Genomic DNA, 15,336 nt, shown 5'->3' with positions numbered 1-15,336 from the left:
GGATCGGCCGCGTGCAAGGCAAACGCCCTCCCTGCTGTGCTATCGCTCCAGCCCCTGTTGATTTGTTAATGTTCAACCCACCTTTGTGTCACCACCCTATGTAATTTACTATATAAACTAAGACTGGTGGGCATTGGGAGAGACAGAAGAGGAAGACAGAAGAAGACAGAAGGGGAGACAGAAGAAGAAGACAGAAGAGACAGAGGAGACACACGAGAGGACACGAGAGAAGAACAGAGAAGACACAGAAGCAGAGACAGAGAGAGGTTGGAAGAGACCAGAGGAGAGACTACAGAGAAAGAGACAGAGACAGAGACAGACAGACAGAAGAGAGCACAGCAGCGCACACAGAAGCAGCACAAGGAGGAGCCATCCCGATCCAGTCCACACACAGCGGCTTGGTGAGCGGCGCGTGCAAGAGAGAACTGCCCTGAGTGCCCGCCCCGCGGACAACGGAACAACACGACACTCATCACGACACTCATTGTGTCTCCCGCGCACGCCGCCCTTGTGATTTTGTACAGGAGTATATCAAACTTAAAAGCCTTCCAGGTAGCAAAGGAAATTACCAACAAAATGAAAAGTCAACCTACAGAATGGAGAGTACTTGCATATCATATATCTGATAATACCCCAAATTAAACAACTCATAAAATCCCAAAGGGAAAAAAGAAACCCCACTAAAAACTGGGCAGAGGATTTTTCCCAAAGTCATAAAGACTGTTAAAAAAATGATCACCAGGGAAATGCAATGAAAAAACACAATGAGCGGCTAGAGAGTGCAGCAGGCAGGGCTCTTTTCTCGCATAAGACCAACCAAGGCTCAATCCCTAGCACCCATATGGGCCCCAAAGCACACCAGGAATAATTCCTAAGTGCAGAGCCAGGAGTAACCCCTGACCACTGCCAGGTGTGGCCTAAAAAACAAACAAAAAAATTAAAAAAGACAAAAATCGGGGCTGGAGCATAGCACAGCGGGTAGGGCGTTTGCCTTGCACGTTTGCCTTGCACGTGGCCGACCTGGGTTCAACTCCCAGCATCCCATATGGTCCCCTGAGCACTGCCAGGGTTGATTCCTGAGTGCAGAGCCAAGAGTAGCCCCTGTACATCGCCAGATGTGACCCAAAAAGAAAAAATCATGCAATATGCTGAAATGTGGCTGACTCTGGAGAGTATCATACTGAGTGAAAGACAAGAGGAGAGGGACAGATATAGAATAATCTTCTGTCAGGGATATAAAGAGATAAGGGAACTGAAAATGCTCACAGCAACAGAACATGAGAACAGGTCTACAGAATTAAGCTTGGGAGGAGAGGGTACACTTAGGAGGGGGTACTGGCACTATGGTGGAGAAGGATTGTGGGCACTCGGTGCATTGTTGCATGTATGTAACCCTACCAATAACAGTACTGTATGTATATCACAATGCTTAAAAACTAACAACATACAGAACAGAGGATTACATTCTCTACATACATGAAAGCAGTGGTTCTCAGATTTGTCTATGTATCACAGCCATAGTTAATTTTTGAAAAATATCACCAAGATTTGGGCTGGAGAGATAGTATAGGGGTTAAGACACTCAGCTTGCATGTGGCCAGCCCCTGTTCAATCTCTGGCCAGGAATGACCCAAGCACAGCCAGATATGGCCCAGACACCAAAAAAAATTTTTTTTTAAATAGACACCAACATTCAGGTACACTTCAGACAAATTAAGTTCTCACTTAAGTGAAATGCTGGGCTCCAGGACTTCTTCACACATCCCCAACCCAGGAGATTAAAACACCAGCCAGGACAAAAGACACCGCAGCAGGTATTTCATCAGACAAGGGAATGGAAGACACGCTTCAATCACGTGTGCCCTATTCACTCCTGGAGCTGCAGTGTCCAGGGTAGCAGAGTGTCACATTGCCCTTCCTCAAGATGACAAAGCACTTCCCATATCACACAGAGGACGCACTATGGACCCAGAGATAAAGACAAAAGTGCAGAGTTCTCAGCTCAAAACCAGTAAAACCCTGACCAGTCCCCTACACCTGGGTTCCCTAAGACAAATTCTTATCCCTGGCTTCTGTCATGCCCATGTCTGAAGAGTCGCTCCAATTTGATGCAGGTATGAGAAATGTCTGGGAGAGCTCCCATTCTTCCACAGACACTCCCCTACCCCACCAAGCCTGGAAGCCTTGGGCAGCCCAGGATCTCCCTTCATTCCTTAAATTCTTGCACTTGACTGTCTCAGGGAATCCTTGTACTCAGAAATGAGTCATCCCCTGAAGGCAGAAAGTTCTCTGTAAGTGAGACAAAGACCCTGTTCAGTCACCCCTGGTGGATCAGAGGAGTGACCTCAGCCCCAGCTCAACCATAAACCTGTCCTTTGGTGCACTGAGTACCGGAGCCAGGCTTGTCTCTTTGCTCCCCGTAAGCAGGTCCTTACTACATTCATCTCCATGTATTGTCAAGTCCTTTTCGCAAAACTGGCAATCAAGGAAATGCAAAGCACTGAAATGGGGCAGGCACAAAGCCATCCTACACTCAAGAAGCAAGAGCGGGGGTAACTTCCTTTTCTGAAACTAGTGGACCCTCTTACAGGGATTTTGCTGGCTGCTCAGCTATCACAAAAAGTGTCACAGCCAGTCTTGCTTGAAATAGTAAAGCCTGAGCTCTGTGTCGGTAACGATCTCACTGCAGTGTCTTCTGTTGTATTCCCAGGGCCTGGTGAATCAACCCAGGGCTCAGCAAATTTCTCTTAAATGACCGAAGTGCATGGATTTGGAATCCTATTACACAGATTAGAACTATAATAATCTCTTAAATACTGGCAATCCTCTTACATCTCATTAAATATTATAGAATAATACCTAAGCCAGTTAATACAAAGCAGGCACCCAAGACCTAAAGATTGAATTATTTTTTTATTTAGTAATTTGGGAAGGGGATGGTTGAGCCTGGCTATGCTCAGGGACCCCTCCTGCCAGGGGTTAGAGAACTAACCAGGGTCAGTCATGTGCAAGGCAAATGCCTTACCCCTGTCCTATATCTCTCATGCCCTCTCAGCTTCATTTTTGGGGCAAAGGACTCATTTCTGGGGCACCGAAGGTTCAAGCAAATACCTGTACATGTTCAACTATAGAAATAAGCAAGTTTCTCCAAACTGAGAGTAAGATATAATCAGACATGTGCATGGAATTAATGCATTCATTAAGGTAATGTACACAGAGAGGGTCTTGGCACCAGATGGTGGACTGGTCTTTGAAAGATCCACATCCAGCCACCTTGTAGAGGGTTCTTATATCCCACCATGAGAGTATCTATTTTATCTCTAATGATGGGTTAGATGTGTGAGAATAGGGAAGCTAAAGGCCCCAGGAACATGGCATATGCTTGTTATATCAAAATCAGTTATTGCTTGTGGTTTTAATAAGCATGTAAGTATTTCTGTCATACAATACAAGCTGGCTTCATTCCAGGAATAGAATTACCATCAGTCACAGACCTAAATGGTGTTGTTTGGGGGCAAAAAATGCAATCACTCCTGTATAACCAGCCCAACCAATATAATTCAAACTCCAATCTTCTGAACATTTCCTAAGGCTTAATATCAGAAGTTTGTAATCTCATTCCACAACAGCCATATGCAAGAAAGGAAATCAATAATAAAGAGGGAGGAACGTGGCTCAGTGGTTAAGAGTGTATTTCTCCTATGTATGAGGCCCTGTGCTTAGTTCCTGGTGCCAAAAACCCAAAACCCAAATAATAAAGGTAGTAAACACAACAGATCTCCATGCTTAGGGAAGGGAGGTTACTCAAACAAAAAGCACACAGATCTTTTAAAAGACATACTGAAGCTTCACACAAGGTATTTAACATACTAATTCCAAGTGGAGAAATTAAAATGAATATGGCTCAGTGGCAGAACACACAACTTGCATGCGTGAGGCCCTGTATACAAGCCCTCATACTGTAAAACCACTGACAATAAAAAAAGGAGTGGGGACAAGAGACATAACAGTGGGTCAAGAATTGCTGTGCATGAAGCCCACTGGACCCTGGGTCCCACCAGGAGTGCTCACTGAACCCACAGCCGTGAGTAAGCCTTGAGCACACCAGGAGTTCTTCCCTCAAAAAAAAAAAAAAAAAAAACCATGAACAATAAGTATGCTTTTGGCTTGCACTGCAGTATTTCAGGAGACCTCAGACCAGAGAGTTGCGGTGGTTATGCCACACGACATCTAATAGCCTTGTTCTCCCTCTTGGAGAACCTGACAAGTGTAATAGTCTATTGCTCACACGGGAGAGCCTTGCAAGCTCCCCATGGCATATTCATATCCCAAATACAGTAACAGATATATACATACCTCTCGGAGAGCCCGACAAGCTACCAAGAGTATCCCGCCCACACGGCAGAGCCTGGCAAGCTACCCGTGGTGTATTAGGTATGCCAAAAATACTAACGATAGGTCTCATTCCCCTGACCCTGAAAGGGCCTCCAATCGTTGGGAAAGACGAGTAAGGAGAGGCTGCTAAAATCTCAGGGCTAAGTTTGATAGAGACGTTACTGGTGCCTGCTCGAGTAAATCAATGAACAATGGGATGACAGTGATACAGTGATGCACATCTACATAAGTCTGCGCTCATTTCAGTCAAACATTTCCCAAGAGAGTCCAGGCATCAAAAAGAAAAGCAATGGGGCTGGAGAGATAGTACAGTGGGTAGGGTGCCTGCCTTGAACACGGCTGACCTGATCCCCAGCATTCCATGTGGTCCCCTGAGCACCTCCAGGTATGATTCCTCAGTGCACAGGCAGGAGTGATCCCTGGACATTGTCAGGTGTGGCCCCAAAATAAAACAAACAAAATCAGTGACTGAGAACTGCAGTGTTCTTGGATTTATAAACACATTTAAACTGAACTTATCTCTCATCTTAAACTGATTTAAGCAAGGTAAAGTGACCATAGTAAATAAAGTAAAATTGAATGTCAAAATTTTAAAAAGGTAACTTCCGGTAACCCATTCAGTATCCTACAAACAAAACAGATTCTCTCAGGTCAGGTTTGTCCTGGCCAGCGAGCTATGCCTGTGATCCCTCTGAGTACCTGCTCAGTCTTTCCCTCAGCCAAATGTGGCTCCCTTGGATCCTGAAGTGCCCAGGCCCAGAGTGGAGCGGAAACACCCTAGTGAGACCTCAGTCACATCCCTGGCCCTCTCCCTGCGACTTCCAGAAGGTTATGACTTGCCTTGAGCCAACACTTCTCTGATGGCCCCCTTTATCTCAGACCCCATCAAGATCACGGGTGTCTCCTGTAGCTCTGAAAACGCTACCCTGTGCTGAGAAAGAACTGCAGGGGCTCGGGGACAGACACGGCACCTGTGGCGAGCACAGGGCTGGCCTCAGCCCACCACAGCCAGGCACTGCAGCCTTTAAGCCAGCAGCCCAAGTGGAGCCCCAAGCTCTAGACAGGACTCAGCCCATACACCCGGGACAGTGGCCCTGTGGCACCAAACAGGCCCAGGGACACTGAGCCCAAGTCCCCACACTAGAAAATTGAAAGAGGTATCACATTATCATATAAATTTAATAATTACATTTAGGGTCATCTGATACTCAGCAATAGAATACTTCAGCATCAGCAGACACTGATTGCTTGATGCTAATTCTTAGAATTCTACTGTCTCACACTTCCAATATGGAAAAACGTCATCAAACTTCAACAGTCCTCACCTCACTGTGGCCATTCACATTTCAGTGGCACTCAGGGGGGCAAGGGCGGGGGGGGGGGAGTTAAATGTCCTATGCTCGCCTTATAACTCACCACCTAACCAAGCTGCAGTTCTTACCCCTTAAATGTTCATCCTTCAGGCAGAATTCTAGTTTATCTGGAGCCCCGTGGACAAGTAGCTGCTATTCCTATATGTCAATAGTGGGAGAAAGAAGCTGTAAATGATAGAGGCCACCTCCAATTTCTAGCTATAGCAAAATACACTGCAAAATGGACAAAAATTGGCTGTTTGTTTTTATTTTTACTATTGGTTTTGGGGCGCATATTCAGCTATTTTCAGGGGCTACTAGTGGCTCTGTGCTCAGGGGTCACTTCGATTAGTCCCTGGGGGACCATATGGTGCCAGATATCCAGCCCAGGCCTCCTACACAGAAAGCCAGGGTTCAGCCACGGAGCATCTCTCTGGCCCAGAATATAGTTTTCTCTTAGTTTCTCTACCTGTCTTCTCCAAACTCATAGAGCAGTTGTAATATGAGCAATACTGTGGCAGGTGGATAAGGTGAAGTGTCAGTGGTCAAAAAGATTTTCTATTTCACTTGGGGTAAAGGGAAGCAAATTTATACACATTTCACCAACAAAAGCAACATGCATGAGGTAGACATCAGTGATGAGCAGGAAACCTGGTACAGAGGAGAGAACTGGCCTGTCACCAACAAGTCAGTATCAGTGGTGACCACTCTGTTTTGCCAGATTCACGCTGTAACCAGGTTGGGCACGGGCCCTCAATGACACCCCTGGAGGAACTCTGGAACTGCTTGGAAAATCAGAACCAAACTTCTCTACAACTTGCAGAACACAACTAGAGAAAATCAGTATATAAAAATAGCAAAGCATCAATAAAAGCAGAATAGCTCTCACAATTACTGTATATTTTTGGCTACTATAGACACAATTATAAAACGTGACACTATTTTACATACAAAATTTTCCTATTGAATTTAGTAGCAATATTCAAAGATCACTGATCTAGAGGGGAGTGTTTTGGGTTTTGGGGTTACTCCCAGTGCTCAAAGGACCATGCAGTGCCAGAGATTGAATTCTGTGTTGTTCACATGCAAGGCAAGTGCCTCTTGCTCCAGCTTTCTTTGGCCCAAGATCACTGGCTTTTCAGACATATTCTGAAGTGTGTTTCTTTTCTTAATGCCCATTAGTGCTCAGGGGTTGCTTCCAGCACAGTGCTTAGGCGTCTCCGAGAGGCAGTCAGGGGACTATGGGGTGCCTGGAAACTATAGTAGGGGCTTCCACATTCAGTGAATGTTCTTTAGTCCTTTGCACGAACTCAGCTGACAATTGGGGATCAGCACATGCAAGGCAAATGCCTTAATTCCTGTACTATTTCTCCAGCCCTATCAATTAAAGCTATCAATTTCCTTCATGTTTCATTTGAAATTAAGAAACTGGGTAGCATTTACCTTAGGTCCTAACAGATATCTTGTACAAACTTAGAAACTAATGAATTCCTAGTTTGACCACCTTATACTCATTTATAAACTCATAAAACTTTTAAAAGCTACAAAAAACTTAAGAAACTGAATGCAGAGTCAGAAGGCTGAGAAGCAGCTAAACTGGCTTGAAGACAGGTCTCCAGCATCCTGTTCTAGTGCTTTTCGTAGAAATTAGAAATCAAAAGTAATTATCACTCTTTGGTTCAATCTTACTCACAGGATAAATCAGTTAAGAGAAACTTGTCCATCTGCACAGAAATATCTATCCAAACTTCATAGGCAGAATAGCATTATTTTGCCAAGTAACTGTTGCAGATTTTATCCTAATTTTTTTTTTGCAATAATGTAGGGTGTGACCATTATGTGAATCTATTTGAAAGGTTATAAAAATAATTTCTGAACTTAAAAAAGAGGGTATAATGAATATGCAATTGTGATGATTATGTAATAAGATAGTATCAATAACTGGTAACTTTTCAGCACACTGATGAATTATAAGTTTTTTTTTTTTTGGGGGGGGGTGCCCACACCTGGCAGTGCTCAGAAATTACTCCTGGCTCTCTACTCAGGAATCACTTCTGGCAGGACCATATCGGGTGCCAGGGATCAAACCTGGGTCAGAGCATGCAAGATAAGTGCCCTATTTGCTCTAGTCCTTACAACTGACATTCATCTAGGAGGATAAGCAGCCTCAAAGTGTCTTAGGAGCACAGGAGATATCTCAAGAGATGGGAGTATTTGCAGGATATACACAGGTCTACGTGCAATCCCCAGCACCCCATGGCCCCTGAAGCACTACCAGTATTTTTCTAGAGACCTCAGCACCCCAGATGTGGCCCTGTGCTGGCAAGCACCACTGTGATAACCCTGGCAGCCACAAAGCACCACCGGGACTGAAAACTGATCCCTAAAGCCTGAATCACAAGGTCAAGAATCAATGAGAGAGAATGGCCATGAATCCACCAGCACATTTGGGGCAAGGTGATGATGTCCTACACAAAAATAAAAGCATAAAAAAAATAATAAAAGTCTCATATACATGCTATAGGCAGGTATGATCATAAAACATAAATCAGCCACATGCCAAAAAATTGTTCCCACAATAAAATCCTAGTATATTATATTCTTCATGGAAGCCTCTGGACTGTCTGAAAACTGTTTAGCATTGCTGTACTCTGACTTAGACACTTGGTTCCCAAAAGCAGGTTGAAAATCTGCTTGTGTTCTGCTTCTTAGAACTGGTGACTTTCAATACAGTGAAAATCCATCTTCTCTAAGTAGAAGTCCCTTCTGTCCTGGTTTCATGCAAAGTGGCTGACAGCGGTGCTGCCCACATTAACTAAAGCAGCAAACTCCAACACCAAAGCATCTGAGTGGCGTTGCTTGGACATGTCAGCTGCCAGCGCCATCAGGATCTCCTAGATGTGTCTATGACAGAACTCATCATCGCATCGCTCATTTCAACCACTTCGAAATCCATTTCATTCCACTTTTCTCCATCATCATCTTCATTCCCATCCTCATAGTCATTCAGCCCAGAGCTAGACAGTAAAGCTTTCTGGTCCTCACTCTTCCTGCGTTCTTTTCGCTCACGATCAAGAGGTAAGGTGGCTAATTTGTACATCACAGGGAATAAAACTGCAGTGGCTATTGCCGCCCCCAAAGAGGTGTATAAGACCACCGGCAAATCTGGGTATTCTCCTTGAAGGATTCCAATGACTGCAGGAATAGCCATTTCGCCTAGGGCAGCACCTACTACAAAAAATGCTGCAGATTTCCCATGGATGGATGTATACTGCTCTATCCAAGAAATGCCGCTGGGAAATGTGGTTGCCATCGAGGCCCCATACACTGACGTGGCTACCCAGAGACAAATCCGGTTCTTGTTGAAAAGCACCAAAAATATAGAAGAAGTCAGACAGCCAATGTTGCTCAACACAATCATGGTTCCAGGTTGCAAAAATGCAGCAAAAAAGATGGCCAGACCTCTGAAGGCTGCAAAGGTGCCCCAGAAGATGGAGTTCAACCCAGCAGCTTCGCTTTCTGTCATGCCAGCATGAGTGGTGGCAAAGGAGAAAACATAAGAGCCATATGTGACCTCAGCTCCAACATAAAAAAAGAAAAAAATGAACAGGAGACAAAGAAGAGCTACGTGATACTTAGCTCTTCGAGATCTCTGGGCAGACACTTTAGCTTTTTCCTGCTTTGAGCTTTTCTTGAAAAACAAGGCAAAAAAAAAGAGAGAAACTACAAAAATGTAAGTACCGATAACAGTGTAGGTCCACAATAAATTCAGATCATCAGGCACTCCCAGCAGAGCGCCTGGGTCAGCTCCGGAGGACTGGATGAGTGCAGAATGGTTCAGGTCGGTTTCCGTGTGGTTTTCGGCAGACACCGTTGTGCCCAATGCCAACTTGGCCAGCAATGGAGCCACAAAGGCGCCAAAGGCAAAACTGAAGTGTAAGGCCTGCATGTGTGGGGCTCCTTTATCCCCCCAAAGAGCCAGGATCAGGACGTTCCCACCTGCCAATGAAAGGGGGCAAGGGAGGAAGGAGTCATTTAATCATAGTGATGTAGAAAATAGTAGTTTATTTCTATCACAAAGAGGAATCCATAGACCAAGATAACCATGTACTCAGCTAACACTGCTAAGAAATGCCGTGAATTCTAGGATTAAGAAACTCCTAAAGAACACAGAATTGTACCAGCACATACTTATGGAGAGAATTCTACCAACCTGTAAACCACTGCATCCTAGATCAAGCACATTATCACAGGCTGTACAGTTCTAGTAACAAATTTGGGGAAGATGGGATCTGCATGTTTTTATTCATTTATAAGCATAATATGTATATCAATAAAGATAAAATGTATCATTATGTAGTGGCAAGACTATCAAAGCTAGGGGCCAGAGGGATAGTACAGTGGGCAGGGTGTTTGCCTCACACGAAATTTACCTGGATTCAATCCCCAGTATCTTATATGGTCCAAGACTGCCAGGTGTGATTCCCTGAGCACAGAACCGGGAGTAAGACCTGACCATCACTAAGCCCAAAAATAAAAAACAAAAAGACTACCAAAGCTATTGGTAACCCACTGAGAAAAATATCCAAGCATATAGCAGAAACAAAAGAAGTTTTCAGGAACTTGAACACTTTAGGATTCTGCTCTGTCCATTATAGAAACAAGGATACTTTCAAACACCTGCACTTACACTGTCTATACTCCTATAAGAGGTACAGTACTCTATATCAAAACAATAAACTTTACACATAGTACATGATAAAGTAAAGCACATCCTATAAACAACAGATACGAGTAAGCCAAGTCTTGGGTGTTCTTTCATTTATTTTTTTTGGTTTTGGGCCACACCTGGCAATGTTAAGGCATTACTCCTGGCTCTGCATTCAAGAATCATCCTGGCTGTTCCCAGGCCATAGGGGATGCCAGGAATTAAACCCTTTCTTTCTTTTCTTTATAGACACAATTATGTTCCATAATTTCACAACCAAAACTATACTGAGAGTATAAAATATTTCCCGAACTAGAAATATACGTAGAACAAGAAGGAAGGGAACAATGCAGGGTTAAAGAGTGAATAAATATCTCTAGGTTATAAAATAGGTCTTAAAATATATCAAGATATATGAAGGGGGATCTCCTTATGGAGGCAGGAACTTTTCAGGAGAAGGATGTGAAGAAAATAATACATAGCACAGGATTTTCTGACCTCAAAATCCAGGGTACATCTAGAAATTTTAACTGACTAGCTCCTACACTTCCCAGCTGATGGAGTTCCAAACTTGGCTAACCCATTTCCCACAGAACAAAAAATTTTTTAATTCACATGCATAAAAACTGGCATCCTTCTTGGCCATAGATAGTGGCAAAAAGAAAGTCAGGTCCAGTAACCTCATGAACCACCTGCAGGTCAGTGCTTTATTCTGGATTTGTTTCAGGGCCAAATCCTGAAATACTCTCAGGGTCCTGGCTCTGTGCTCAGGAGTGCTCCTGGGAAGTGCTCAGGGAGCAAATATGGGAGGCAGGGATGCAAACATGGTTGACTGGCCACATGTAAGGCAGGGCCTTAACCTCTGTGCTAGCTCTCCTGCCAATGTTTTTTTAGAAAACACTGAAAGTGACAACTACTCATCTGGTCTAGTTTTCTGGTAAAGTCCCTGTTCCCAGACCCCACAGTGGGACCTCACTAACCTGTATCCAGAATGCCCATTGAAATGCCAAAGATGGACACCATAATAATCAGCAAGACTGCCGTCTTACAAAATGGAACGAGATAAAGACCGGCTGTGGTAGCCAACATTGAGACTCCTGAGAAGAAAGAAAATAGTTAGGCATACAGAATAATATCCATGCAGAGAGCCACAGACCAAGCCAACAACATAAAAACTCCTCAAATGCAAGAGATCAGAATAAAACTGAGTATATATGGAGTGGACGAATGTTTCAGCTTCTAGATTGGGCATTTCACTGAAAAGCATTTTTAACATTATAAACTATAAAATGAAAATTATTCTAATAGGAAAACATGTTATTACTGGTACAAGTAATGGCAAAGATTTCACAAAACAGCTCAAAATTTTTGTTTATTTAGATTTCAAAAATTTGAAAAATACAGTTAACTAGGCAGTTTGTAGAAGGTTTGAAAAATAAAATTCAATTAGCTCAGCAGTTTGCAGAAGAAATATACTACAGAAATTAGGGAGATCGAGAGGGGATTACAAAAATACATTCTTTCCTCTATTTGGAACAAAAGGGAAGTATTTATTCATCAATACTAAGTTACTATTTCCAAAGCAATTTTATCACAATAATACATTTTCTCTAATCATGTCAACTTTTTCAAAATGCCTTACGAGAATGCTTGGCTGTAAATTTCAAGAATGGGGCAGAATGCCAGAGTCATTGCCAGAATAGCAGGAAGAAACTTTCTCCCCTAAACCATCACTTCAACGACCACCCCTCCCTGCTTATTTTCAGCCAGCATCTAACCTAGACAAGTTCAAGGCATCCATTCTGACCCTATTGTGGGCCCTGGAAATCAGCCTTAAGTTCTGACAAGCTGAGCTTCTCAGCAATAGAATATGATCCAGCATACAGCGATGGTCAGAAAGATTAAGCACCTCTAACCCGCTCTGGGGTCAATCAAAATGCCCAAGGTGTCCAGGTCCAAAGTCCCTGTTCCCTGCCAACCTGAGGCAGGTATTAGGGCAGCCTGACTTCTGCTGAAGACACCTAAACCACCAGGCTGGAATGCTTCCTCTACAGGGACACACAGACAATAAACCAGCAGCTGGCATGTTTCCTCTGGAGACAGGAATAAAGCAGCTCAAGTCAGTGTTTACTCACCCAAAAGCAGAAAGTGATTCATAGTGTCAAAAAGAACTCCTCCGATCACAGAGCCACTCAAATATCCAGAGGCGCGGCCCACAAAAATCAAAGAAAGACTGCTGATGTTGCGGTTCACATTTTTTGCCAGATCTTGAAATGTGGGCCCCAGTATAGCAATACTTAGTCCCTAAGATTTAAAAGACAAAAGTTTTTCTTTACAACCATTAAAACAATAGTTTGTTTGCTAATAAATACCAAGCAGAGACTTCTGATGTAAATAGCATGATGACTTTTTTGTTGTTACTGAGCACCCCGCAATGCTCAGGCTCAGTCCAGGCTCTGTGCTCAGGGATCTTTCCTGGTGGAGTTCAGGGGATCATATAAGGGGCTGAGGATTAAACCCTGGTCAGCATGAGCAAGAAAAGCATCTTACCAACTGTATACTACCTCTTGGCCCCCGAAATATGATTACTTTAAGGCATAGGGCAGTAAAAATGTATGCTGCTTTAATAAATTTACTAAAACTTCATTTTCTTGTTTATTGATGTGAAAATCCTAGTGTCTTCTCTAATTCTGACAACATATGGAAAAATTAAATTATTCTTTGGTTTTCTCTGCAGTTGTTTCCTAGTTAACAGTATTGTATGAGATTATTTTCTATTATTTTTAGTTTTGACTTTTTTTTTTTTTTAGCTATGCTCAAGTCTTACATCCTGGCACAGAATGGATGCTCAGAGATCACTCCGGGTAGGCACAGGGGACTATATGGGTGCTAGAAAGTGAACCTGGGGTGGCCACAGGGAAATTACCTTACTCACTGTACCATCTCTTGAAAGTTTCTCACTTTTCAAGTATGCAATATGCATGTGCACGAATAATTTAGATATTAAGAATTGTTAAAGCATCAAAAATTGTTCTCACATGCTACTTTTGGATGCAGACTGGGTCCTTCAATTTCATCAATACCACATGCAGGAGAAAAACATTTTAAGTATTTCTCAAAGTACATTTTTCTTCAAAGTAAACTCCAACTACCCAACAGGAGAGTATTCTAGAGTTAGCAAGAATTAAAAGTTGCCTTTGTCTCCCTGAGGATATCTGTTGAGAACTTCTAAAATGTTTCTAATCCATCTACTTCGATAACGATTCCCAATGCAGTGCTCTGCTCTGAACGCTGGGGTGTGCTCCTGTCCAAGCCTTAGTGGTCCAGGAGTAAGCACAGAGCCCTGGCAAAAGCAGGGCGTGAGTCTAGGGCAACCGGGAATGCTGAACATAGCTATAGTTCAATTAGTTCCTCCCTTCCAGGAGCTTAAAACTGGGCCTATCACAAATGAGCGTCACCACGTGTCTGCAATGATTTTCTAAAATCATTTGTACTCACAGGGAAACTTTAGTTAAGCACAGCTGGCTCTCCGGAGAAGATTCATCTTTCCCAACTTAGTACCAGGGTCAAAACAAGACAGGAGAGGAGGGAGAGATTTCCGCAAGCAACGGTCCAGCTGAGAGGCCAAAAGGTTGGGCAAAAGGAGCCTCTAGCCTTGAGGTTGGCTTTAGGACAAACATAGAAAGCCCCGAAGTTTATTTACACCGGACTATGGACAGAATAAAAAGACGTTCCTGTTTCTACCATTTAACCTGCTGCGATTCCAGAAAAGTTACTTTCCCCTCTCCAGATCTAAACTGCACCCTCTGCAAAATCTGAGCTTAACTACCTTCGGTCTGATGAGAATAAGAAAATTCCCTCTTAAAATTTTTTTTAAAAATGCCTTGTGAAACAATTTGGGGGAAGACACAGGCTATAGATTGGGACCACCCACTGGGATGAACACCTCCGGGAGAATGGGAAGTGGCCGGAGCTGGAGAGTCACACCGAGATCATCGCAAAGAGGGAAAACAACCTCCGAAGAGCAGTAAACCCTTCGTCCGTTTACTAAGTAGCGGAACTGAGCCCACGGGCCACAAAGTAGCGTGGGCCCGAGGAGATACAATTTACGAGTGCGAAGGCGACACTCCAAGAAGTGCAACGTCGACGCGGGACGCGAGAGGGGTCCAGCCCCCGGCTCTCACCAGCCCCAGGAAGGCGGCGCACAGGACCACCGTGACGAACCAGCGCAGCCGGCCCCCGCTCGGCTCGCTGCGCCGGGACGCCTCCACCACCGCCGGCTCCGGCTCCATCTCCGCGGGGCCCGGGCCGCGCAGGAGCCGCCGCTCCGCAGCCGGGGCCTCGCCCCCACTGGCTTCCAGTTCCGCCTCCAGCTTGACGGTTCGGGAGACGCGTCTGCAGCGGCTGCCGCGGCTTCTCTCCTCGGAACCTGAGTGCCCGGCAGTCCAGACCCGGCCCCGCCCCTCCGGGCCCGGTTGTCCCGGGTCCGAGCCGCCGAGCGGTGGTACCTCGGGGCCGCCACGCCGGGCGCGGCAAGTTGTGGGCGCGCGCCCTCTCCGGCACGCACTGCGCCTGCGCGGGCGGGGAGGCGGAAGTGTGCCCTCCGGCCAACCACGACCCAGCCTCACACCGGAAGTTGATGGCGTTGCCTAGGACACCTGACTGTGGTTCAGCTTCCCCAAGAACTGAGGCGACTAGCACTTTTGGGATGAGCGCCTCACCTGGCAGAGCAATTTGCAGCTGCGAAGCTGATTCAGAAAAACTGGGTGATGTCAGCCAAAATGTTAGGAGAAAAATACGGGTCAAGAGTTGTTAGGTCATGAGTTGTCAGCCTGCCTCATGAGTCGGACGAGAAGGCCATTGGGTGGAGAAGGAACCACT

The 15,336-nt window shown here is 44.7% G+C and overlaps 1 protein-coding gene across 1 annotated transcript; it reads right to left on the bottom strand.

Annotated features, from left to right (window-relative positions):
• Nucleotides 1-6,626: 6,626 nt before the first annotated feature.
• On the bottom strand, nucleotides 6,627-14,997 carry MFSD4B (major facilitator superfamily domain containing 4B). The gene is given in 6 exon segments (XM_012932092.2): nucleotides 6,627-8,532; nucleotides 8,534-8,637; nucleotides 8,640-9,746; nucleotides 11,436-11,552; nucleotides 12,591-12,759; nucleotides 14,640-14,997. Coding segments are annotated over 6 exon segments (1,641 nt in total). The 5' UTR covers nucleotides 14,748-14,997; the 3' UTR covers nucleotides 6,627-8,496.
• Between the last annotated feature and the right edge of the window lie 339 nt (nucleotides 14,998-15,336).

Source organism: Sorex araneus, chromosome 4, assembly GCF_027595985.1.
Source record: "Sorex araneus isolate mSorAra2 chromosome 4, mSorAra2.pri, whole genome shotgun sequence".
Lineage (NCBI taxonomy): Eukaryota > Metazoa > Chordata > Mammalia > Eulipotyphla > Soricidae > Sorex > Sorex araneus.
Note: the sequence above shows the minus strand (reverse complement) of the source record. Positions and strands in the feature narration are given on the sequence as shown.